The sequence below is a fragment of the Puma concolor genome, chromosome A1 (genome assembly GCF_028749965.1).
Source record: "Puma concolor isolate L17-30 chromosome A1, mPumCon1.1.hap2, whole genome shotgun sequence".
Lineage (NCBI taxonomy): Eukaryota > Metazoa > Chordata > Mammalia > Carnivora > Felidae > Puma > Puma concolor.
In genome coordinates this window covers 161,235,310-161,262,238 of record NC_141667.1, presented here as the reverse complement: position 1 = coordinate 161,262,238, position 26,929 = coordinate 161,235,310, and the positions used below count along the sequence as shown (strand labels likewise).

At 52.2% G+C, this 26,929-nt stretch overlaps 1 protein-coding gene across 3 annotated transcripts in view; it reads right to left on the bottom strand.

Annotated features, from left to right (window-relative positions):
* Positions 1-412: 412 nt before the first annotated feature.
* Positions 413-26,929, bottom strand: part of CARS2 (cysteinyl-tRNA synthetase 2, mitochondrial) — a 45,560-nt gene continuing 19,043 nt past the window's right edge. For 2 of the 3 annotated variants that reach the window (XM_086708417.1, XM_086708414.1), the window contains 8 exons: positions 14,619-14,752; positions 12,226-12,293; positions 5,657-5,723; positions 4,965-5,103; positions 3,075-3,198; positions 2,303-2,427; positions 856-1,062; positions 413-531 (listed from right to left, as the gene is read on the bottom strand). In XM_086708417.1, coding sequence (XP_086564543.1) covers positions 414-531; positions 856-1,062; positions 2,303-2,427; positions 3,075-3,198; positions 4,965-5,103; positions 5,657-5,723; positions 12,226-12,293; positions 14,619-14,752 — 982 coding nt within the window. In that variant the 3' untranslated portion in view covers position 413. The remainder of the gene's footprint in view (positions 532-855; positions 1,063-2,302; positions 2,428-3,074; positions 3,199-4,964; positions 5,104-5,656; positions 5,724-12,225; positions 12,294-14,618; positions 14,753-26,929) is intronic. The other variant, XM_086708419.1, reaches the window with a different exon arrangement.

The window sequence follows — 26,929 nt, the reverse complement described above, 5'->3', positions numbered from 1 at the left end:
GCTCAGAGGCCACAAAGGATGGCACACGAGAACCATGGTTGAAAAGGTTACATGCAGCGTGAAGAGACCACAGTCAGAGTGAATGCAGCAGTGACTGCGGGAGTGGTTATGTGGTTTCCTATGATTAACACGTTACTTGTGTAGCCAGAAGGGAATGTAGGGACGGGTCCTCACCCCTAGTTCAGCACTGCTCAGGGCTCAAGGTGCAGGCCACTCCGTCCTGACTCCTGTGAGACCTGCGTCCTGATGTCAGGGCTCCAGGGTTCGTGGGGTCCTGCCATGGTGTCACCCGGGGGCACAGGGCCAGCGTCAAGGACCAGTGTTGCCAAGGAGGTTTGAGAACTGCCCCTGTCCATCGGCACCATGAAGAATGCACATTTCAGGCATACGGTGTCACTGATTTACTTCCATGTTCACTGAACAGCTACAATAGGAAACTTTAAAGCTTTTACAGAACTGTGTCGGGAGCCCTCAGCTCCCTGGTCTGTGGTCCTGACCCAGCAGCTCCCACGTGGATGTGCTGCTCCTGTCCTGCAGAGGAAGAAGGTTCTGGCTGAGCGGACTCCCTCAGCTCATGGCGTGAGGGGGCGACGCAGGGCTCACTGCCACCCCACTGCTTCCACGGGCCTAGGCCACCTGGGCCTGCTCCTGCATCCGTCCCCAGCCGCAGCATCCCCTCCCCAGTACATATTCCCATGGGTCCCTTGTGTCACTGGGGCGGGGGGAGAGGTGGTCCTCTGCTCACGAGCGCCATCAGCCCAGCGGGCTCTGGCTTGGACCACTCCGCATCTGCGTGCCCCCACCTGGTTTACAGAGGCCCTCGGGGTGACGGTGCCCCCGGCTGCGGTGGCTCACCTTAATGCTGATACCGTGGGCGGTGAGGTCCTGGCGCAGAGCGTCACACGCTTCCAGCAGGGGCTGCCTGTCCAGCCGCTGCTGCCGCTGGGCCTCCCCGGTGGCCTTTCCGCTGGCCAGCGCGAACTGCCGGACCTTGAGCCGGAACCGGACCAGCTCCTCCACCACGCTGTGGAGAGTGGCCTGGCTACTGTCGCCTGGAACGAACTATACCCAGGGGAGCGGCGTGGTTAGTGAGGCCGGGAAGCGGCCGTGCCTGGGGTGGGGGGCGCAGCACGTCCTCCCTGGGCTGGGCCCTTGGCCCCTCTCCACACTCCTGGCCTGCACGCCTGGGTCACCAGGCAGAGCTCCCCGTTGCCACCCACGTCCTTGGGAGGGAGGGGTCCCCGGGAGGCCAGGCGGCCGGGCCAGGAGCTGCAAGTGCATAGACGTGATTACCAAGAGTCGGAAAGTCCACACCATACTGACTAATGGAACCGAATCTGTTCCCTCTAACCAGATACTCAAAACTGCATAAACCTCACATGTGGTTCCCACACTGGCCAACACTCCCCGCGCCCGGGGGAGAAATTTCAGCAGGTCGCATGCATCTGAAGCTGCCAGAAGTTGTCTCCCCCCGACACAGCTTCTTCCTTATGGGAGGGGATCCTAGCAACTGTTCACATGTGTGAATTACACATTTCACAACTGTGGGATCAAGCTTCTGGAACCTATACTATCCTCAGTTACTGCTTCTGCAGTAAAAGACGATTTTCCGACTACAAAAACGTGAGCCCTAAGTGGGAGCCGGTATCAGCTGCCGAGGTGGGGAAGGTGAGGGAGCACTTTCTGATGAGGGCCAGGCCGGGCAGCCTTCTTACTACTCAACAGCACAATCTGAGAAGAGAGATCCCAGCACGCGTGTGACGGTCACACCTGTCTGCAGCCCTGACCTTTCCCCTCCTTCCCTTGGTCTCGCAGTCCTGAAGCCATCAGGCAGGAGAGCGTGGGGAGGGTGCCATGGAGGTGGGGCCCTGGAGGGGGTGTGTGCGGAAGGCTGCCTGAGGAGGAGGCTGGGGGGGGGCAGGGGGGAGGCAGGGGAGGGGGGCAGGAGACACCAAGGGGCTCGGCCGGCAGCTTACTCTCAGAAGGCTCAGGAAAAACGTCCTCTGTGCAACTACCTGCGTTTTGAGTCTTACAAAGTCAACACCACACAGGAGCACGCGTGCAGAAGTGACAGCAGGCAGTCTGCAGCCAATGGGCTGCTGGTTCCGCGTGGGCTTCCGGCGGCTTCCAGAAGGAAGATACTAGCTCTAAGCCTCTTTTCTTTTTAAAGAATGTGTTTTAAGCACGTAAATAAATTCAACACGATTATCCACTGAAATGAACATTTTAAAAGGGGAAAAGTCAGTGGTTCCTGCACATAGTCCTAATCCTACAAGTGAGGCCTGAAAAGAGAAAGGTGTACCTGTCTGTCCGCCAGAGAGATCCCGACGGTCTCGAAGAAGTGTTCAATGTAGGACACGATGGAGCCGAACACGGCAGGACTCCTGGGACCACTGGGCTCCTGGGGCAGATCACCCAAAAGGGGCGCTTTCAAAGCACAGAAGTGACGTGGAACAGAGACCTGAAAGGTCCCCGCCGGTCCCAGCTTCAGGTCCTCGTGCCGGGAGGACATTCTAGACTCAGTCCTAGAGCTGCCCCTCACCAGCCCACCGCACGACGGGGAAGCCACGTCACCCCTGCACCTCAGTCTACCCATCTGTAACACAGGGATCTGGTAGGTCTGAATGCTTGTGTCCCCCAAAGTTGGATGTTGAAACCTAACCCCCGGTGTGATGCTCTCAGCAGGTGGGTCCTTGAGGGGTCACTAGCTTATGGGGACAGAGCCTCACCAAGGGGATTACTGCCAAGGCCCAAAGATGGGCCGGGTGGGGTGGGCACAGTTGGGGTCCCAACACACAGCTTCCCCCAATGTCCTAGTTCACATCCCATCAAACTCGGGTTCCCCCGAGTTCCCCTGAGCAAACGGGGGGATCAGGAGGTACTTCCTGTATCAGCAAACACGTGATGCTGCCTGTCCGTGTGTGCGACCTCCCTGCTCTGGGAGGGCGGGTCCCGTGCAGGACAGGGCAGCTCCCGGAAGTCAGGGGAGGCCTGGGGGCCACTCCAGGAGGCGGCAGGGTGGCATCCCTGCCTTCCCGCCGAGGGAAAGCGCCACGGCCGTGTGCTGGGGCTACCTTAGTGCGTGCCTGCAGCTGTCCGTTCCCGCGGTGGATGAGGTCCATGACCGCGTCCACCGCCGCAGGTGTGTCAAAGTCGTCTGCCAGCGCAGCCTTCACAGCCTCCCTGGTGTGGCGGAGCCTTGGAGAGACACGGGTGCTCCTCAGCGCCCCCGCCCTGCCCAGCACAGGGCCCTCCCCACTGCAGACGCCCCTCCTGAGAACAGGGTAAGACTAGCCCAGAATCGTCATGTTACCCCAGAATTCAGAGGGAGAAAGCCCCTAAAACCCAGGTTTGAACACCCCTGTGCGTGTGGGCAGTTCATAAGGGTTTAAGAACGCGGTGGTAGGAAAGGCAGCGTTCCCGAGAGGCCAGGCCGCATTCGGCCCGCATTACACAGCAGTGGCCTGGGCAGTCTTGGAGGGAAGGACAGCACGAGGTCAACCCCCCTGCCCAGGAGCCTGCAGACAGGGCACCTGGTCCCACGGTGAGAGCCCAGCCTCCCTCAGAGGGAGGGCAGCCTCAGGTCCCGACGGGCCACCTCAGGGTCACGCAGTCCCAGCAGGCCACAGCAGCTTGTGCCCTGCCCCTACCCCGTGAGCCACACCTGTCTGTGGGCAGCTAGCTGGCCAGAGCGTCTGGGATCCAATGGCCCCTAGGGCCTGCCCCTATCTCCCCCAGGCTCTGAGTGCGTCCTGCTCCCCACACCTGGCTGCAGCCTCTCCACCTCCGTCCCTCTGCTGTGACACCCCTGCCAGCCAGTGCAGTCTCCGTGACAGTCCACCTCCTCCCCGCCCCCCCCAGCCATGGCAAGGACATGCAGCTGCCCCTTGACCCTCCCCTCTCCTGCACGCCTACTGCCTCACACACTGAAGCTTTGTCTGTAAGACGGGCTCCCTGTTGTCCACCATTACTGGACATCCCCCCACTTCCTGCGAACTCCCCGATTTCCAAGCAGGTGGAGCCCCGGGACCCTTTCCGGCATCGTAAGCAGCCCTGAAATGGGGCGGCAAAGCCCCTGGACACTCGCCCCTCTGGTGGGCCTGTGGCCCTGGATGGTGGGGCAGTGGCTGCTCTCCAGCCTGGCCTGAGTGACCAGGAAGCGAGGAACAGGCCACAATCAGGGCTCTCTGTCACAAAGCAGAACCCGGCCTCCAGAGTGCCGAATGGCCTCTACCCCCTCCCTCCACCAGGCCCAGTAGTGAGGAGTGCCCAAGGCAAAGAGAGTGTCCACCTGTCCCTTGTACCCGCCATCTAGACGGCTGCCGAGTCTTGCTGATGGCGCCACCCCCCCCCCCCCCCCCCGCCTGTCCCAGTGCTCCAGGCTTTGCTGCTTTTCCTCCTAACCAGACAAGCACTTCCCCAGTTTCCAGGGTCTTTCCAGCTCCTTTCCATCTCTGATGTCAATCCCTGGTCTTGTGAACACATCTAACCACTTAACGAAGCAGCAGAACCAGGCGATTTCCACCTGGAGGGTCGGGGGTCCCCCCACGTCCCCCGCTTAATACTTACCTCGGCTGCCCTGTGACCATAGACACCCGCGTGCAACAGCAGGGGGCGGGGGACACGCACTCATGCAGACCCGCAGGTCGACTCCCGATCAGGTCTGAGCTCAGCCACTGAGACCACCCCCCTCCACTCGGCCTCGCACCCGCCAGCCCTACCAAACCACGGAGCGAGGCGCCTGGAACCTCTGTGCGTCACTCCCCAGCACACCAGTGAGCGCCCCGTCTGGGCACAGGTGTCACCCACCCCTGCACAGCCGCCCCCTGAGGGCGTCCTCGTCCCTCCCCAGCAGGACCACCACTCGCCCGAGGCGCCTGCCGCATCAGCCCCCAGAAGCCTCTGCCCTCTCGGCAGCCCCACATCGAGCACCCAGGACCCTGGGGCGGATGGGGGGCACCTACCTCTCCCACAGCAGGCCTTCCCCGACGGGGCCGCACACCAGCTGCCCCTTCATGTAGGCCCGGGCGTCCTCGATGAACGCGGCTGCCGCCAGGAGGAGGTGCTTGGCCTCCAGCATGGTGCCGTCACTATAGTCCACGGCTGCGGAGGGGACACGTGCGGTCACCTGGGGAGCCACTGCACTTCGCAGCCAGAAGTGAAGCAGCAGACGCGGATACCGCTGCCCCACTGTGCCCCCGGGACCGCGAGGGTCCGCCCCACCCCGGGCCTCCCCACCTTGGAAGACACGGAGAACCACCCCCAGTACGCCTGGCCGAGGGGTTCATTCCTGTGGACAGGAGATCCTGGGCCCCGAACCACTGCTTGGGGGATCAGTCGGCGATGGGGACACGGGGCCTGTGTTTCAGGACAGGCCCTCAAACTCAGCGTTTTACAGTGAGAACGCACTCTCCACCTGGGAGGGGGTCACTGGGGGACCCCATCCAGACCCACACAGAGCAGAGCAGGGGCTGAATGGAGAACCCACGGCCTCCAAGACACAAGCTTCTAGAATCTTCTGGCCGAGCGCTGGGCTTGCACTCAGAACCCAAACCCACAGGCACGAGGGCAGCCACACTGACAAGGCTGTGCTTCCTCCTCAGCCTGAGTGTGGGTCCTTCAAGCCACCGGGTTTGGCCCCCAGCCGCGGCCTCACCTGACCTGTAGCTGCTTCGCATGCAGAAGAGCCGGAAGACGTCGGGGGAGAAGGTGTTCAGGAAGTCCTGGCAGAGAAATCAGGGAGAACCCGGAAATTATAACGTGCGCTATGACCGTGTGAGCCGACCCCACTTACCAAGACGTCGGAGTTTTTATGGACAGCTTGGTTTTGTTTCCACCCTATTTGCACGTTCCCCACACGTTTCCCTTCAGACTGCGTCTGCGGGGAAGGCCCCCTGCTCTGCGCTGATGCAGGGGGTCCACACCGATATTGACCTTGGGAGCCCCTTGCCACGACACGGTCCCGAGAGGATGGGCACAGCTCCAGGCCCCATGATGGCAGGGGTCCCAGGAGCGGAAGCTGCCTGGGACATCAAAACAGGCCAGGACCAGGGTCAGACCGAGGGCAGAGACCAACTCACCCTCCCACAGGCTGTTCCCTGACGCAATGCAGCGAGGCGGGCACCCAGCTCGTGTTCTCAGAGGATACTCTGCCCCTGGTTAAACTGAGGAAAACTAACAACCTGTCATTTAAATTCTTTTTAATTTTTTTTTTTAATGTTCATTTACTTTTGAGAGAGCGCAGGAGCAGGGGATGGGCAGAGAGAGAGGGAGACACAGAATCAGAAGCAGGTTCCAGGCTCCCAGCTGTCAGCACAGAACCCAACGTGAGGCTCGAACTCATGAACTGTGAGATCATGACCTGAGCCAAAGTCAGATGCTTAACTTACCGAACCACCCAGATGACCCAAGAACCTGTTGTAGAAGTTGTTAAAACAACCCCAAACCCTGTCTGTGGTGGCCAGTGAGAGGCACTCGGCGACCTCACAGGGCAGGGATGCAAAGACAGGCCACTGGGCACCGCTTGGCCTGCCTGGGACACTCATACCCAGCCCACGGGGGCCCACACCGATGACCGGCAGTGGCCCCGAGGACAGGCCGGCTCCAACAGGACCCTCTGACAATGTGGAGTTTGGGTCAAATGTCCCTGCATCGTGGACTCTGCATGAGCAAAAGGAGACTCTCTCAGCCCTTCTCCCGCTCCACATCTAGCGGTGGCTTCCGGCCTCCCCTTGGCCATAGGGACCCGCATGTCACAGCTGGGGGAGATGCGGTGGCCGGGACCCTGCATGAGGACCGGTGGGCAGCTCCCTAGAGGCAGTGGCAGAGCCTGTCCCCTGGGTTAACATGACTGCTGGCCTCCTGGGGCCCGCATGGCAAGAACAGGACGCCCGGGGCTGACGCAGCCTTGTGGTGGCCGGGGATGGGGGGGTGGGGGGGTGGATGTAGCCCCTTATATGCTGAGTACTTGCTACACTGCCAATGGCAGAACCTACTGGAAGGCTCCCACGACTTCGTCACAAACTGCTAAGCTGCACTGCGTCACAACAGCGTCTGCCCCACCACGGTGACAAAGACATGAGGCACGGAGAGCTGACAAGTGCCCCACACGGCACCAGATACCCGCTCTGCTGCGGGCTCCAAGCTGCGCCCCACTTAGGTCTTACTTCTGGGTCCCTTCCCCACTGCAGTCTGTGAGGCTGTGTGAGCGGGGCGGCTGAGGCACAGGCCCCTGGTGTCACAGCTCCCGTGTGCGGCCCTGGTGGACCCAAGTGCCCGTCTGGATCTGCGCCTGCAGAGCGGGGGCCGGGGGGGCGGGCTTCCTGCGCGGGGTCCCCTCAGCTTGGGGCCATTTCTTGAGAATTCCTTCCCAAAAGCACAGGCTCCACGGCTTTACAGCCGGGTGTGAGCTGCTTCCTTGCTAGCTGGCGTCAGGGGACCTGCGCCGCCCACCCCCCGCCTTCACTTCAGTTCCTTGTTGTTGCTACTGCTGCTTGTGTTCTCCTCCCAAGATGTTGCCAGATGTCGGGTGTGTGCGGTGGGAGTCGTGGGGAGTGGTCTGCAGCAGAGCAAAGCGGTGCATCTCCTGGGTCCCGATACGGCCGCACTCAGAACGCACCTGTTCTGCACACGTCTGTGTTTTCTGTGAACTGGGTACCTTTCCTTCCCTGCTGACTTTATGCTTGTATTTGTGCATTTAGTGAAAACATTTAAAGACTCTGTGGTAATACAGCCATTTTATGTCTGATGAAGCTCTCTGACGTCTCTAAACAAAGACAGCCTCCTTTCCATTTTCGTATATTTCTGGGTAGCTATGTTCTCTATTTCACTCCAAAAAGGGTTTTAAGATGTTAGGATGGTAGGATTTTATTTTTATTTTACTTTACTATTTATTTATATTAGAAAGAGAGAACATGAGCAGGGGGAGGGAGCAGAGGAAGAGAGTCTTAAACGGGCTCCATGCTGAGCAGGGCTCAATCCCCCAGCCCTGGGATCATGACCTGAGCCAAAATCAAGAGTCAGACACTCCACCAACTGAGCCACCCAGGTGCCCCTACGATTTTATTTTAAAGGGGTTTTCCTCCCATTCAGAATTTTTACCCCCTTAGGGGGGTGGCACCTGTAGAGTATAGTACTTTGAGTAGAAATCTGTAGTCTTTTCTGCAGCATTCAGTCTCTGGGGACTAATTCCTGGTAATAACAGAAAGAAAAGGCAACCGCATCCAACTACCAAGCAAGGGAAACCATCAACAAAACGGAAAGGCAGCCCACGGAATGGGAGAAAACATTTGCAAACTGTGTATCTGATAAAGAGGTGCGTATCCAAAATCTATGAAGAGCAAAAGACAACCTGATTCAAAAATGGGCAAAAGTCATGAGTAGACACTTCTCCAGAGAAGACATCCAGATGGCCGACACCTGAAAAGATGCTCATCGCTCATCATCGGGGAAATGCAAATCAAAACCACTATGAGATACCACCTCACACCTGTCAGAGTGGCTAAAATCAACAACACAAGAAACGATAGGTGTTGGTGAGGACGTGGAGAAGAAATAGGAACCCTCGTGCACCGTTGGTGGGAACACAGACTGGTGCAGCCACTGAAGACACTGAGAACCACCAAATAATACAATTTAAAGGGTGAATCCTGGGGTGGCTCAGTCAGTTGAGTGTCTGACTTGGTTTCAGCTCAAGGCATGATCTCATGGTTGGTGAGTTCAAGCCCCGTGTTGCGCTCTGTGCTGATATTGCAGAGCCTGCTTGGGATGTTCTCTCTACCTCTCTGTCCTTCTTCCCCCGTGTGTGCTCTCTTTCTCTAAAATAAATAAAATGAAAAAAAAAATGTGAACCCTCTGATGTGTGAATTACATCTCAATAAAGCTGTTCTTAAAAACAAGAATTGCAAGGAAACTTTAACTTCACTCAGTGGTTTTATCATTAATACAACTATTGGTATTAACATTTTAAATATGTCAATTTTAAGAGAAAGCATGAAGTTGATGTGCTGTTGTAAGGAAGGAAACAAGATTTTTCATAAAGAGGGAAAAGAGCTAAAACCAGAAAGTCCTATAGTATTGGACTGGATAGTTCACAATGAACTCCAGGGACCAACTACATGCACATGGGTTCATCTCCACCAGCTCTGTCCCCTGAAGAGGCCTGGAAACAATGTCACTCTTGCGGTAGACACACCGAGCATCCAGATCTTGGTTCGAGATTCCATCTTCCTGCAAAGGCAGCGAGCTCCTTGGGGGGAGTGGCAGCACTGAGGCAGGATGCAATGGGAAATGGGGCCAAAAGCCAGGATGCGCAGGGCATTTCCCCCCTGAAGAAGGAGCCTCCTCCCCGCCCCTCCCCCCTGCCCAGGCCAGAGCTGGAATAATTTCAGCACAAAAAGAATGAAGACTGAATTGATAATACACAGAGTGAAAATAAAAGCTTAACTCCTAGTGGTACCAAAAAAAGAACAGACAAGCCCCCGTCTCTGAAAAGGACTGCCAGCCAGAGAGTGTGACGGGGGCAACAGCACAAGATAGCGTGCTTTGCAGGGACCAGGGACACGCACGATGGGGTGAAGCCACCAGAGCATGAGAAAAACACAGACTGGGGGTGGTCCGGGAAGAGGACGCCCCATGCAGACCACCTCGCCGGTTCTCCATGTTCACGAAAGACAAATAAGAACCTCTCTGTAAGAGGGGCGCCTGGGGGGCTTAGTCAGTGAAGCGTCCGACTTCGGCTCAGGTCATGATCTCACAGTCTGTGAGTTTGAGCCCCGTGTCAGGCTCTGTGCTGACAGCTCGGAGCCTGGAGCCTGCTTCTGATTCTGTGTCACCCTCTCTCTCTGCCCCTCCCCTGTTCTCTTTCTCTCAAAATAAATAAACTTTAAAAAAGAAAGAAAAAGGGCACCTGGGTGGCTCAGTCGGTGAAGCATCCGACTTCAGCTCAGGTCATGATCTCACAGTCTGTGAGTTCGAGCCCCGTGTCAGGCTCTGTGCTGACAGCTCGAAGCCCGGAGCCTGCTTCGGATTCTGTGTCTCCCTCTCTCTCTGCCCCTCCCCTGCTCATGCTCTGTCTCTCTCGGTCTCAAAAATAAACAAAAACATTTTTTAAAAAATTTAAAAAATACTAAAAAAATAAAGAAAAAAATCTCCACTGGTGGCCATCCGTTACCCGAGCAGTCAAGCCCAGCGTCACCAGCAGGACAGCCTGACGCTGTGGCCCCAGAGGGATGCTGCGTGAAGCCCACAGCACCACGGAGGAAGCTTCCCACCAGAAAGATTGAACCTGAACCGAATCAGGCCTGAGGCCTCGCTTCCAGTTACGAGGAAAGACAGGAAACAACAGATATGCAAAGGACATATGATACAGGACACCACAGACATGCAAAACGTGGGCCATTCACCAAAACTGGCCTCATCCTTTCAAAAAGGTCAACACCACAGGGAGAGGCTGTTGTCTATCAGAAGCCCAAACAACCCAGCCAACCAAACAACAGGAGGATATAATTGCGTGTAAGGAGGGAGGAGCCCCGGTCACCCGCTACGGTGACGTGTGAACGCGGTGCCCAGTGAAACAGCCACAACGGGATGTACGCTGTCTGCGCTGGCGCGAGGTCCACGGAACACCCCCATCGTGGGAACAGAAAGCGGATGCGGAATGCCGGGGCCGGGCCGGGCAGGGAGATGCTCAATGGGGAGGGTGTCGGTTGCGCATGATGAAGCGGCAGAGCTGTCCAGCCCGAGAGCGAGGGCAGTCAGCACGACCGCGCTGTACCCGCAGACCGGTTACGACGGGAACTCGGTGCCGTGCCTTCCCACCACGGAGCATTTCCCCTGAGAAGCCTGGAAAGACACGGCCCGCAAACGCAGCACGCGAAGCTTCACCGGGTCTTGGTTTTAAAAACACCAGGCTCTAAGGGACACTGGGACACGTGGAAAAGTCAGAACGCAGACTGGGGAACTGGTATTGAGAAGCCACTGCTGACATGTCACTCTTGTCCTCGGGAGTGCGGGCGGGATGGGGAAGGGTCGTGACGTCTGCGGTGTTGAACGGTTCAACGACAGTGGTGATGAGACACACATACACCATGCATACGTGCACACACGTGCACACACGCCCACCACTCCCTTAGGTGCAGGAAAAGTGATTAACTCTTGAACCTGTGTGGTGAGCGTGTAAGTGTGTAACTTTTCTGCAGGAAAACGTGTCTAAGAATGAACACTCCTGCTAAAGAGGAGTCGATAAAGACGCTTTTATGAGGAGCACCCCTGCTCTGGCTTCCAGCCCGCCCCGTCCACAGGGGGGTGCGTTCTGAGGCCCCGTGGACGCCTGGACACGTGATAGCACCGAGCCCCGTGTTTACTGGTCTTCCCTATACAAACACGCCTGTGACGACGTTTCCTTGTAACTGAGGCACAGCACGAGATCAACTACAGGACGGCTGTGGCAACATACTGTGATGTAAGTGCCTGTGGCCTCTGTCTCTGTTGACATAACTTCTGGTCCTGTTCTCACCCCTCTTGTGAGAAAATAAGCGTCCCCTGGGAGGGCAGTGGCGCGTGAGGCTGTCACTGCCTCTGGACACCGGTGAGTGAGACCGCAGATACGGGGCCGGCTGTATGTAACGTAACTCTGGTGGACACAGCTCTCCGGGCCAGGTACTCAGGGGACAAAGGTCTGGTAACTGTCCTTGTCACTTCAGTATTTGCCATTACAACCGTGTTTGGCTTCACGGTCCCAAAGACGAAGACTGAAGTGTTTGGAGCGCTCCCGTTGGCTCACTTGCTTTCCACTCGTGTGGACGCCCCCTCCCGCCCCTCATCCCCACGGCGCGGTGATGCTTTTCTCAACAGGTGGCTTTCAAAGCCGGCAGGCAGAAGCCCCAAAGCCACAGGCCGGCAGGCTGGTGGTGGGACACGAAAAGGGGTAGGTGTGACTCAGGGTTGAGTGCGGGAAGGGGCTCAGGCAAGAAGGTGGCGTGAGTCCCAGCACGCAGGAGGAGCTAGGCAGCATCCATGGGGAGGCCGCCCGGAGAGGGCAGGGGGACGCAGAGGGCTCCGCCCCGAGAGAGCACCGGGTGTCAGAGTAGGGCCGCCTCCACCCCCAGACCGCACATTAAGCTGGGAGGTAGGAGAAGCCTGTCGGGGCCACGGGACAAGGGCCTGGAGCACGGGGGTCAGAGACCTGGGGTCGCCCTTCCAGACAGGCCAGCGGTGCAGGGTTACCTTAACAGTGATGTAGTTTTTCAGCGATTTGGACATTTTTTCTTCTTTGCCTTTCACGTGCAAATGCCCTGAAACAAAAAACGGTGATTTGTGCCGAGTCCGGTGGGAGGAGGAGGAGGAGAGGGCTGGTTCTGTCGGAGCACCAGGCACCACTTCCCGCAACGCTGCGCTGCATCCCCAGCAGGCACACGCCCGCATCTGTGTGGCTAGCGTGCCCCCCAGACCCTCGCCCATGCTCCACCCCCCTCCCCAGACCCTCGCCCACGCTCGGCCCCCCAGGAAAAGGGAACCCACAGCCACGCCTGCTCGAGGTCGTCAGGTCTGCCCCGCCCTGTCCCGCAGACCCCTCACCCCAGGAAAGGACAGAGCCCGGGGCTCTGCAGACCCTGCGCCTGGCAATACGTGCCGGTTTTCGGAGGTTCCAAAGCGCGGGTCTCTGCGGATGATCCGATTGTGTGCTGCGGTCTGCTGGCACGGGCCTCTCAAGGGCCTGGGAGAGTGTGTGAGTGAGTGTGAGTGTGTGAGTGTGTGAGTGTGTGTGTGTGGGTGAGTGTGTGTGTGTGGGTGAGTGTGTGTGATGGGAGACAAGAGCCTACATCAGGAGCTTCTCAGTCCCTGCTTTCACACGGTTTCCTTCCAGGGCGGGGGGGGGGGGAGTGGGGCGTGGGGGGCCTCACCTCTCCCGCAGAAGATGCTTCTGCCTTCTCTGACAGGAGCCCGAGCACAAGGGAGCCCCAAGGCCAGTTTTTCTGAGAGCTGGTTAAAAAGTGTAGCTTCCAAACAACTATGACCTCAAACACATAACGTCATAGAACACATATATACCAAACACAATTAAAACTCTCTTCGGGGCACCTGGCTGACTCAGCTGGTAGGGCATGTGACTTGCTCTCAGAGTGGCAAATTCGGGCCCCTTGTCAGATGTAGAGATTATAACTAAACTTAAACGCTTTTTTATTAGTTTTTTTAACTAAATTTTTTTTTCTTTTCAAGTTTACTTATTTTGAGAGAGAGGGAGCATGCGTGGCGGGGGAGGGGGGGCAGAGAAGGAGAGAATCCCAAACAGGATCCGCACTCAGTGCAGAGCCCGACTCGGGGCTCGATCCCACGAACCATGGGATCATGAGCTGAGCCAAAATCAAGAGTCGGGGCGTTCAGCCAACGGGGCCACCCAGGCCCCCCCATTTTTTTAAATTGACAATATTTAGAAAATGAAATACATCTGACTACTCATCTTCCGTTCACTTACTTCAGAAGAGGGGTGTTAACCCTCCTGTGCATCAGGAGACACCAGTGTCTCTCCAGGACGGGGTGACGGCGGAGTGGCGGAGAGCCCGCTGTCTTAATAGTTTGTCACAGTCGTCACAACGCAGCAACGAAAACCCTTTTCTGTTCCCAAACCGGGGGTGAACAGGACCTGCTTCTCTGTGGCCCTCAAACACCTCGTTAGTGACTCCTGGAGGGAAGCAGGAGGGGCGCTGACCCGCCGTCCCCTCTGGTCCCCGGGCCCACATTCGCTGACGGGCACAGGAGAAAACTAAGTGACCAGGAGCACGACCGTGACGTGTGAACGGGGTGTCAGGCCCCCAGACAGCTGACCCGGGGTGGGACACGGCCCTTCGGTCCGCGGAGGCTCCCTGCCCGACAGGCTCTGCACACATTTATTCGACGTGGGCCTTCCTCTCCAGTCCCCAGGCCAAAGGGAGGCTCTGTTTCCCGAGGTTCCTGAAGCCAAGGGTGGGCCCCTGACTGTGGGCTACGCTGGGCTCCGGGGGTCACTTCTGAGGCACCCACCGGGCCGGCCCTGCAGCATCACGGGGCTCCCGTCCCCTCCAGGGAGTCGCCAGTGTGCACACCGCCGGCAGAAATGCAGTTTGGCCCCTGCCGGGTTCTGTCCCGGAGCGGGTACCAGACAGCTCACCGGCCCCACTTCTGCATTTCCTCTGCACGCTCCTCCAAGGAGGTGCAGAAATGGGCTTGGGGTCGCAGAGACCCACGACGGCTGTTCCAGGGCACAGCGGCAGATGTGGCGGCAACTGTGGGGACAGTCGTTGTCCACCAGAAAACGTGGCAGTGGACACGCTTTGGGCCAAGCAGCCTCAGGGCTTACAGTCACGGACGCCAGCGTGAGTGAGGCCTGGCCTCGCGCGCCAGCCAGCAGAGTGCCTCTGCCAGCGCTGCCCCGGCGATGGAGAACATTCTGCACGCACTAGTCAGCCCTCCCGCCCTCGTAACTCCAGTCCCATCCAAGGAAGTTCACATCCGGCGGACTTAAACTCCAACACCTCGACAGAGGACGGGTTCTTCCCCTGCGAACCGAGCTATGTCTTTCCAATTGTGACAGAAGCGACAGCACCGAAATAGAGCACAGTCAACCTGAAGTCACGACTTACCAGAATGCAGAAAATAATTTCCCCACTGCCTGCACTGATGGAAGGCCTCGCACTGGGCGATTTCGTTCTCGTGATGCGGGAAAGCTAAGTCCATCCCGCCCGAGTGGATGTCCAGCTGGCTTCCAAACACCAAGCTGCAGGACAGCACAGAGCGGGGGGTCAGTTCAAACAGCACGTGTCTCCAGACCCCGTCTGGCGGCCAGCCCTCCTGGCCTTTGTGCAAGGATCAAATGGATCTCAATTTAAAATCAGTATGTGTGATCATTTAGCTGATGCAAAAGGGAGAAACTGAAATTCTGTTTTTACTTCATAAATCCCTGATTCATAGTTTTACATCCTAGTAAAGAGGCTTAATTCTCCTTGTTCTGGATACAATATACTGTTTTTGTTATTTTTTTTAACGTTTATTTATTTATGAGACAGAGAGAGACACAGAGCACGAGCAGGGGAGGGGCAGAGAGAGAGGGAGACACAGAATCCGAACAGGCTCCAGGCTCCAAGCTGTCAGAACAGAGCCCGATGTGGGGCTTGAACCCACTAACTGTGAGATGACCTGAGCCGAAGTTGGATGGTCAACCGACTGAGTCACCCAGATGCCCCAAAGAAGAATGTCTTTCAAATGGAAAATACCTACAATATTCACCTATAATATACAGTTTTTAAAAACAACAAAATTATGTTTTCTTCTTCAACAGGTAGAGTTGAGTGGTTTTCCAACTTTAACAAAAGAGAACTATAAAATCAAGAGAATTCTTGTCATGGCTTTTGAAAATGTACCTATTTAGTGATCACTTATAAATAACAACAAGGTAACTAAATTCAAAGCAATGCATTTCAGCTGCCGGCACGTCTGCTTCGTCTGATTCTGTGGCGTTCCCGGAAAACCTCACATCCCACAAAACTGCACCCTAAAACCTACAGGGCTGCTGGGGGCCATGGAGCTGGCTCTGTCCCCAGAGCACCTGCGAAGCAACAGACACCAGCACCTACAGGCCAGGCTGAGCAGGACGCTTCGGACGACACGGAGACGCACGGTCAGCATGGGGGGAACGCGGGCCTGTGGGCAGATGCAGCCACCTGTCCCCTCCCCGTCCCAGAGCTCAGAGGGGCTGCGGGTGCAGACACTGTGGTTAAAAAAGACATTTCCAAAGAGGCCATAGCCTCGCTGAGCTCCCTCTGCTGAAAGCTGACTCTTCTCCCACCAGGCCGGCTCTGGAAAGACCACGTCCACGCTGGCCACAGAGATGCCAGGCGTGGCAAAAACCTGCCAGCCCATTTTTGTACATCCTTGGTGACGGGCTTAGAGAATCTCGGAGTCTTGGTTCAAACACCGCACGGGGGCATGAGGCAGGAGGGGCAGGACTAGGGAGGAGAGCAACAGAGGCTCCTTTCTATTTATAATGAGTGATTCGTTCTTACAAAGATCAGAGACAAAGCTGACAGCATGAGGGTTTAACAAAGCTAAACGGGGGAGGGGGTGCCGGGCTGGCTCTGCGGCCCTTGGTCTCGGGGTTGTGAGTTCAAGCCCCACGTTGGGCATGGAGGTTACTTAAAAAAAATAATAAAGCTACACTGTGGATCCTTGCTGTTGCTTACATTAGTTTCTATCCTTGTCCATATGTTAGACCTGTTTCAATATAAGAGAACCCCGAGGAGTCTATGTTCATTAGATTTCAACAAAAATATTTAATGGGAATATTAATTTGAAATTTAGTTCATTTTTTCTACTACTTTAGAGAAATTATTCGAATCTACAAATAAGTATCTTTTCACAACCTAATATGCACCCCACGTTGCTCTTAAATCAAAAGCATTTATATATACACCTAAGTGTATACAGTAGGACTGACAGTACAGTAGTTTGTTAACAAAAAGTTGGGCCTGGAACTCCTGGATGCGTTTCCAGAAGAGTCATCTGGACATCATCACAGGTGAGGACAGGAGGGGAGGCGCAGTGGAAAAGCATCCCTTCTAGGCCATCAGTGGAACGAACGCAACTTGGATCGGTGGGTCCCGGAGGACGTGGGCCTCCCACCCGGTGGAACGGAAAGAGTGTCCCGGGACAAGGAAGCCAGTCTGGGATCAGGGGGCTGGGGCAGAGTGCTGTCTTGGGGCATTACTCGCCCAACGCATGCGCTCAGACTTGGCCAGCAAACAGCACCACACGGTGACCAACTCGAGGGGGCTGGGTTTGCTGGTCTTCAAGTTTGGGCGTAGCCGGCACTTTGACATGTTTGCCTTAATTGTATTTTATGTTTCTTTTTTTAATATTCTTTTTTAAATTCTTTTTTTTAATGTTTATTTTTGAGACAGAGACAGAGTGTGAGCAGGGGAGGGGCAGAGAGAGAGGGAGACACAGAATCCGAAGCAGGCTCCAGGCTCCGAGCTGTCAGCACAGAGCCCGACGCGGGGCTTGAACTCACGAACCGTGACATCATGACTTGGGCCGAAGTTGGACACTTAACTGACTGAGCCACCCAGGTGCCCCTATGTTTCTAATCTTTAAAACTGCTTATTATAATAAACATCTGCGATGAAGGCTAACACATCAAATGTCTGAAAATCATGGGTTCCTAACGGTACTAAAAAGCCCCTCACCTCCAGAAACAGGAAATAAAGAGTGTTACTCACTGCAGGCTACTCAGTGCAGGTATTTATAAGAACAAAACACTGGGAACTGAACGCTCATCCATAGGGTCCCAGCTAGCTGAATGGTGCACCCTCACAGCACAGCGCCATGGAGCTGAGGCACAATGACGGGCTTCGAGAACCACCGCAGGCGGTTCCCGGACACAGTGCAGAGGGAGAAAAAGATTGCTGGCAACCCAGGAGATTCCCGCAGGCTCGGTTCCAGACCACCGCAGTAACGCAAGTATCACAAGCCAGTCAGATGAACTTTTTGGTTTCCCAGCGTATATAAATGTTCACACTACACTGTCGGCTATTAAGTGTGCAACAGCATTCTGTCTACAAAACGCCGTACACACCCTAGTGAAAAGATACTTTATTGCTTGAAAGCGCAAACCACCACGTGAACTTTCAGTGGCTGGTAATCTTTTTGCCGGTGGAGAGTCCTGTCTGATGGTGGTGGCCGCTGACTCATCAGGGCTGTGACTGATGAAGGCTGGGGTGGCCGTGGTGGTTTCTTAAAATAAGACAAAACGAAAGTTTGCCACATCGATGGACTCTCCCATCCATGAATGATTTCTGTTTTAGGCAAAGCTATTTGATAGCATTTTACCCACAGAACTTCTTTCAAAATTCTCTCAGACCCTACCGCAGCTTTTTCTTTTTTTTTTTTTTTTTTTTTAATTTTTTTTTCTTCAACGTTTTTATTTATTTTGGGGACAGAGAGAGACAGAGCATGAACGGGGGAGGGTCAGAGAGAGAGAGGGAGACACAGAATCGGAAACAGGCTCCAGGCTCTGAGCCATCAGCCCAGAGCCCGACGCGGGGCTCGAACTCATGGACCGCGAGATCGTGACCTGGCCGAAGTCGGACGCTTAACCAACTGCGCCACCCAGGCGCCCCCTACCGCAGCTGCTTTTTTTTTTTTTTTTAATTTTTTTTTTTTTTTCAACATTTATTTATTTTTGGGACAGAGAGAGACAGAGCATGAACGGGGGAGGGGCAGAGAGAGAGGGAGACACAGAATCGGAAACAGGCTCCAGGCTCTGAGCCATCCGCCCAGAGCCCGACGCGGGGCTCGAACTCACGGACCGCGAGATCGTGACCTGGCTGAAGTCGGACGCTTAACCGACTGCGCCACCCAGGCGCCCCTACCGCAGCTTTTTCAACTGAGTTTATGACACAGTCTCGTAGCTTTCATAAATGACTGTTGTCATTTCACCAGTCTCCATGGCATCTCCACCAGGAATCTCAAGAAAGCACTTTCTTTGCTCATCCTTAAGAAGCAACTCCTCGGGGCGCCTGGGTGGCGCAGTCGGTTAAGCGTCCGACTTCAGCCAGGTCATGATCTCGCGGTCCGTGAGTTCAAGCCCCGCGTCAGGCTCTGGGCTGATGGCTCAGAGCCTGGAGCCTGTTTCCGATTCTGTGTCTCCCTCTCTCTCTGTCCCTCCCCCGTTCATGCTCTGTCTCTCTCTGTCCCAAAAATAAATAAACGTTGAAAAAAAAAAAATTAAAAAAAAAAAAAAAAAGAAGCAACTCCTCAACCGTTCAAGTTTTACCCTGAGATGCAGCCATTTAGTCGTGTCTTCAGCCCCACTTCTGAGTCTAGTTGTCTTGCTGTTTCCACCACAGCTGCAGGGACTGCCTCCCCGGAAGTCTCGAGCCCCTCAAGCTCTTCCATGATGTTGGATCGGCGTCTTCCCAACTCCTACTCATGTTGACATGTGACCTCTTTCCATGAATCACAAATGTTCCCGGTGGCATCTAGAATGGGGAATTCTTTCCAGAAGGTTTTCAGTTTACTTTTCCCAGATCCACCAGAGGAATCACTTTCTGCTGCAGCTATAGCCTGACAAAATGTGCTTTTTAAATATTAAGACTTGAAAGTTGAAATTACTCCTTGATCCACGGGCCGTAGAATGAATGGGTGCTGGGTTAACGGGCAGGAACACAGCGCTAAACTTGTGCAGCTCCATCAGAGCTCTTGGGTGACCAGGTGTGTTGTCAACGAGCAGTTTCAAAAGTAATCTTTTTTGGGGCGCCTGGGTGGCTCATTCGATTGAGCGGCCGACTTCGGCTCAAGTCATGATCTCGCGGTCCGTGAGTTCAAGCCCCGCGTCGGGCTCTGTGCTGGCGGCTCAGAGCCTGGAGCCTGTTTCAGATTCTGTGTCTCCCTCTCTCTCTCTGACCCTCCCCCGTTCATGCTCTGTCTCTCTCTGTCTCAAAAATAAATAAACGTTAAAAAAAAAACAAAACATTTAAAAGTAATCTTTTTCTCTGAGCAGCAGGTCTCAAGAGCGGGCTTACAACATTCAGGAAACCATGTTGTAAACAGATGGGCTGTCATCTGGGCTTTGTTTTTCACTTGCAGAATACAGAATAGATTCAGCATTAATTCTTAAGGGCCCTAGGATTTGTGGAATGGTAAATGAGTACTGGCTTCAACTTAAAGTCACCAGCCACCTGCATTAGCCCCTAAAAGGGAGTCAGTCTGTCCCCTTTGAAGCAAGGCATTGACTACTTCTTTCCAGCTGTGAAGTCCGAGACGGCATCTTCTTCTGACAGAAAGGTGTTCTGTCTACACTGAGAATCTGTGGTTTAACGTAGCTCCTTCATTCACTGTCTTAGCTAGATCTTCTGGACAGCTGACTGCAGCTTCTGGGTCGGCGCTCGCTTCTCCACCTTGCGCTTTTTGCAGAAACAGCTTCTTTCCTTAAAGCTCGGGAACCAACCTCTGCCAGCTTCAGACTTTCCTTCTGCAGCTTCCTCAACTCCCTCAGCCTTCACAGAATTAAAGAGAGTCAGGGCCTCGCTCCAGAGTAGGCTTGGTTTAAGGGAATGTTGTGGCTGGTGTGATCTTCTATCCAGATGACTAAAACTTTCTCCATATCAGTAGAAAAGCTGTTTCACTTTCTTCTCATTCACGTGGTTACCGCAATACCACTTTTCATCTCCTTCAAGAACTTTTCCTCTACATTCACAAGGCAGCTAATTGTTCAGCACGAGAGGTCCAGCTTTTGGCCTGTCTTGAGTCTTGACAAGCCTTCCTCACTGCGCTTAAGCATTTCTAGCTTTTGATTTCAAGTAAGAGACATGGGGCGCTTGGGTGGCTCAGTTGGTAAGTGTCCGACTTCAGCTCAGGTCACGATCTCGTGGTTCGTGGGTTCGAGCCCCACATTGGGCTCTGTGCTGACAGTTCAGAGCCTGCTTTGGATTCTGGGTCTCCCTCTCTCTCTCCCCCTCCCCCACCCATGCTCTGTCTCTCAAACATAGATAAAACATTAAAAAAAATTTTAAGTGGCAAACGTGTGACTCTCCCTTTCACTTGAACACTTAGAGGCTACCGTGGGCTTATCAGTGGCCTAATTTCAACACTGTTGTGTCTCAGGGAATAGGGAGGCCCGAGAAGAGGGAGACAGATGGGGCAATAGCCAGTTGGCAGAGCAGTCAGAACACACACGTGTCAATTAAGTTCGCCATCTTACCCGGCGGGGGTCACGTGCCCCCAGACAATCACAACAGTAGCACCAAATATCACTGATCACAGATCACTATACCAACTATAACGATAATAAAAAAGCTTGAACTATGGCAAGAATCACCAAAATGTGACACAGAGAGACAGAGTGAGCAAATGCTACTGATGCCAACTGACCTGCTCCACACAGGGTTGCCACAGACCTTCTAGTCTGTAAACAGTAGCGTCTACAAAGCACAGTAAAACGAGGCGCGCCTGTACAAGAGAGCACATGCGGTGTGCCGCCTACCGTGTGCCCCACCACACACACACACACACACACACACACACACACACAAAGGGGCGTCTTGCTACCGACAGAACCATGGGAAGTCAGAGGACCCATCTACAGAGATCTAAGGTGGAGGAGGCCCCAGCAAAACCAGAAGAAAGTTGTTTCACAGGAGCCAAGGAAAGGGCAGGTGTATTGACCGCCAGTCACTGACCAGCTGGCAGTGGGGGTCACTGCTGACCTCAGGAGACCTCAGGAGTCCGTGGGGATGCCTGGAGACAACAGCAGGTCAAATGCAGATGGTAAGATGAGAAGCAGACGGGGCACCTGAGTGGCTCAGTCAGTTAAGCGTCCTGACTTTTGACTCTGCCTCAGGTTATGCTCTCGTGATTTGTGAGTTCAAGCCCTGCACTGGGCTCCACGCAGTCGGAGCCTATTTGGGACTCTCCCCCTCCCTCTCTCTGCCCCACCCCTGCTCATTCTCTCTCTCTCTCTCTCTAAAAAAATGAAAGAAAGAAAGAAAGAAAGAAAGAAAGAAAGAAAGAAAGAAAGAAAGAAAGAAAGAAAGAAAAGAAAGAAAGAAAGAAAGAAAGAAGCAGAATCTGGAGATTCTGCAGATTCCTGCAAATCTGGAACTGAGATCACAAAAGCATCTGTTTGTGGAGATCCCCAAGACAGGAACATCCAGTGCTTGGTGCTGCCCAGGAAGAGCTGGGAGAGTGGGCAGACTGAAGACTGAGGAGCCAGGAAAGGGGAAGCTGGGGTGGTGCCTGAGGGGTCCGATCCAGAACCATCTCTGGGGAGCGGGTTGGTAACCAAGAGCAAGTAAGAGGAAGGTGGTCTAGGGAGAGGCTGGGAAGACAGTGGAATAGGAGGATCCTAAGCTCACATTGTCCCACAGATACAACTAGAAAACACTCACATCAGCAGAAGTAACCCAGAAAATGACCCAAAGACTCCCAGAACAAACTCCACAGCTAAAGGTAGAGGAGAGGCCACATCAAAGAGGGGTGGGCAGGGCAAAGATGCAGTCAGGAGCTAAAATGGCCCTGGCTGACCACAGTCGGGAGGGAGCCAGGGGCAGGCAGGAGGGCAAGAAACAGACTCTCATGCCGGGGAGCCCCCACGGGGGAGATGAATACCCACAGCATTTGGCTTTGAAAGTGAAAGAGGCCGAATTTCATGAGTTCTTACAACCAGCAGGAATTAAAAACCTAGAATTAAAAAAAAATCAGCAGCTAGGCTCTGGGAGAGCCAGGAGGGCGTTAGGAAGCTGAGTGTCTGCCCTTAAAGAGAGATCACAACAAACAGCCTGCACATGTCCTAACTCCAAAGCAACAGTTTGAAAAAAGCCTGGGGCATACAGGAGGGACAGCTATTTACTCATCTCAGACGTATCTGGAGAGGCAGGGATCATAGGGAGATCCCTCCAGAAACAAAGGCCATGGAAGACACCATTTCTCTCCCTTGCCCCTCAGCATAAACACACAGCCACCTGCGGGAACCAGCATTGCACTGACATGACCTAAATTGCTTATACTGCCTCCCTACCCCATGCTTCACTCAGCCCCAGTGCTGAGGTCCCCTTCCCCAGAAGACTGACCCGAAGCTCACCAACACCGAATGTCCCAACCCACATATTTTGTGGGGCCTCGATCCCGGTGGGGTGGCTGGTCACCTCCCAGGGAGGACACACAAACCTTATTAAAACTGCACCCCCCTTCCCGTGCACACTTCGCAGAGCAGCCCCAGCCACCCTGTTTCCACAGCAGCTTGGCATCCCCCGTGGAAAAGGACCAGTGCCCCTTGTTAAAAGTCAGGCATACCGACTTTTAAAAGTTAAAAGTGCAAAGGGGCGCCTGGGTGGCGCAGTCGGTTAAGTGTCCGACTTCAGCCAGGTCACGATCTCGCGGTCCGTGAGTTCGAGCCCCGCGTCAGGCTCTGGGCTGATGGCTCAGAGCCTGGAGCCTGTTTCCGATTCTGTGTCTCCCTCTCTCTCTGCCCCTCCCCTGTTCATGCTCTGTCTCTCTCTGTCCCAAAAATAAATAAACGTTGAAAAAAAAAAAAAAGTTAAAAGTGCATACCGCCCACTACTTTCAAGAGCAAGAGACATAGCTGACTTTCCCAACACCTAGAAACAGAGAGTTGATATAATGAGACAGAGGGGTATGTCCGAAATGAAAGAGCAGGATAAAACCGCAAGATACCCGAGTGAAACAGAGGTAAGTACTATATCTGAAAGAGAATTTAAAGTAGGGATCGTAAAGATACTCACTGGATTTGAGAAAAGAGTGGAAGATGTCAGTGAGGCCCTTAACAGAAAGATTAAACAAACAACCAAACAAAAACAGTGATGAAGAACACAATACATGAAACTAAAAATACACTGGGTGGAATAAACAGCAGGCTAGAGGAAGCAGAGGAGCTAATTAATGACCCGGAAGACAGAGCAACAGAAAGTAATCAAACTGAGCTGGTGAGAGAAAAAAAAAAATTCAAAATGAGGATAAACTTTGGGAACTCAGCAACCCTGTCAAGTGTAATAACAAGCACGTTATAGGGATTCCAGAATAAGAGAAAAGGGGACAGAAAATTTATCTGAAGAAATAATAGCTGAAAATTTCCCTCCTCTGGGGAAGGAACCAGATATCTGGATCCAGGAGGCACAGAAATCCCCCAAGGAAAGTAACCCAAGGGGGTCCACACCAAGATACAGAATAATCAAAATGGCAAAATATGGTGATAAAAAAAAAAATTAAAACAGCAAGAGAAGACAGTTACATACAGTGGAAATCCCATAAGGCTATCAGCGAATTTTTCAGAACAGCAGAAACTCTGCAGGCCAGAGAGGCATAATATATTCAAAGTACTGAAAGAAAAAAACCTGCATCCAAGAATACTCTATCTGGCAAGACTATCACTCATAAAAGGAGAGATGAAGAGTTTCTTGGACAAAAACTAAAGGAATTCATAACCACTAAACCAAACCTGTAAGAAATGTTAAAGGGGACTCTCTGAGTAGAAAGGGAAGACCAAACTAAGAGTGTGAAAATGAAAAAACACAAACGCAGTAAAAATAAGTATATCTATAAAAAATCAGTCAAAGGACTTACAAAATAAAAGGACGTAAAGTATGACACCATATACCTAAAACATGGTTAAGAGTAAAAAATTGGTTAAAGCTTAAGTGATCATCAACCTCATATAGACTGCTATATACAGGAGACAATATAAACAAACCTAGAGGTAACCACAAATCAAAAACCAATAATAGATTGCAAAAAAATAAAGAGAAAGAAATTCAAATATATCACTAAAGAGCACCAGCAAACCATGAAAGAGGAGACAGGAGCAGAGAAAAACTATGAAAACAACCACAAAACAAGTAACAAAACGACAATAAATACATATCTATCAAGAATTACTTTGAATGTAAACTAAATGCTACAATCAAAAGACATAAGGTGATAGTGGATAAAAAGATAAGACCCATCTATATATGATGCCTACAAGAAACTCATTTCAAATCTTTTTTTTATTTTTTATTTATTTTTTTTATTTCAGAGAAAGAGAGAGCATCCCCGTGTTGAGCATGGAGCCTGATGTGAGGCTCAATCCCATGACCCTGGGGTCATAACCTGAGCCAAAATCAAGTTGGACACTCAACCGAGTGAACCACCCAGGCACCCCGAGACTCATTTCAGACGAAAACTGAGGGAATGGAGAAACATTTATAATACAAACAGATGTCAAAAGACAGCCAGGTAGGAATACTTATGCTAGACAAAAAAGACTTTAAAACAAAGACTGGAACAACAAAGAACACTACATAATAATGAAGGAGACGATCCAACAAGAAGATATAGTCACTGTAAATATTTATGAACCCAACACGGGACCACCCAAATACATACAACAGTTAGTAACAAACATAAAGGAGCTAACTGATAGTAACACAATAATAGGGGACTTTAACACCCCTCTCATTTCAATGGACCAGATGGATTTAACAGATATATTCACAACATTCCATCTTAAAACAGAATACACATTCTTTTCAAGTGCACATAGAACATTCTCCAGAGGAGTTCACACATTAGGCCACAAAATGAATCTCTACAAATTGAATAAGATCAAAGTCATACCATGTATCTTTTCTGACCACAACACTATGAAACTAGAAATCAACCACAAGAAAAAAATCTGGGAAAACTACAAATACAGGGAGATTGAATAACATGCTATTAAATAATGAATGGATCAACCAAGAAATCAATGACATTACATGGAAACAAATGAAAATGAAAACACAATGGTCCACACGTTTTAGAATGCAGCAAAAGTGGTTCTAAGAGGGAAGTCGATAGCAACACAAGCCTACCTCAAGAAGCAAGAAAAAATCTCAATGAACAACCTAACCTTACACATAAAGGAGCTAGAAAAAGAACAAGCAAAACTTCAAACCAGCAGAAGGAAGGAAACAATAAAGATTAGAGCAGAAATAAATGATATACAAACTAAAAAACAAACAAAACCAACCAACCAACCAAACAAAAAAAACACACAAGAGAACACATCAATGAAACCAGGGGCTGGTTCTTTGAAAAGATCAGAAAAATTGACAGACCTCTGGCCAGACTCATCAAAAAAACAAAACTGGCTGGCTCAGTTGGTAGAGCACGCAACTCTTGATTTGGGGGGTTGTGAGTTTAAGCCCCACACTGGGCATAGAACTTACTTAAAAAGAGAGACATTCCATGCTCATGGATTGGAAGAACAAATGTTAAAATGTCCATACTATCTAAAGTAATCTATACATTTATTGTAACCTCTATCAAAATACCAACAGCATTTTTCACAGAGCTAGAACAAACAATTCTAGAATTTGTATGGAACCACACAAGACCCCAAACAACCAAAGCAATCTCAAAAAAGAAAAAACTGGAGATATCACAATTGTAGACTGTGTTAGTAATGAAAACAGCATAGTACTGGTGAAAACAGACATCACAGATCAATGGAACAGAATGGAAAACCCAGAAATAAACCCACAACTCTATGGTCAATTTTCAACACAGAAGACAGGAATATGCAAGAAAAAGAGAAAAAGACAGTCTCTTCAACAAATGGTGTTGGGAAAACTGGACAGCTACATACAAAAGAATGAAACAACCACTTTCTTATACCATCCACGAAAATAAACTCAAAATGGATGATGGTTCAAAATGTGGGACCTGAAACCATAATGATCCTTCTAGAGAGCACAGGCAGTGATGTGACATTAGCCGTAGCAACATCTTTCTTCTGGATATGTCTCCTGAGACAAGGGAAATAAAGTCAAAAATAAACTATTAGGACTTCATCAAAATAAAAAGCTTCCGTACAGCAAAGGAAACAATCAACAAAACTAAAAGAAAACATACTGAATGGGGGAAGATATCTGCAAATGACATATCAGATAAAGGGCTAGTGTCTAAAATACATAAAGAACTAAACAACTCAGGGATGCCTGGGTTGCTCAGTCTGTTAAGCGTCTGACTCCTGATCTCAGTTCAAGTCTTCATCTCAGGATCATAAGTTCAAGCCCTGTGTTGGGCTCCATGCTGGGTGTGAAGTCTACTTGAAAGAGGGAGGGAGGGAGGGAGGGAGGGAGGGAGGGAGGGAGGGAGGAGGAAGGAAAAAGTATGGATACAAATCAACACAAAACCACCCAAATAATCCAATGAAAAATGGGCCAAAGTGAACAGGCATTTCTCCAAAGAAGACATCCAAATGGCCAACAGACACATGAAAAGATGCTCAACATCATTCATCATCAGGGAAATACAAATCAAAACTACGAGATTACCTCACACCTGTCAGAATGGCTAAAATCATCAATACAACAAACAACCAGTGTTGGCGAGAAGGTGGAGAAAAAGGGACCCTCATGTG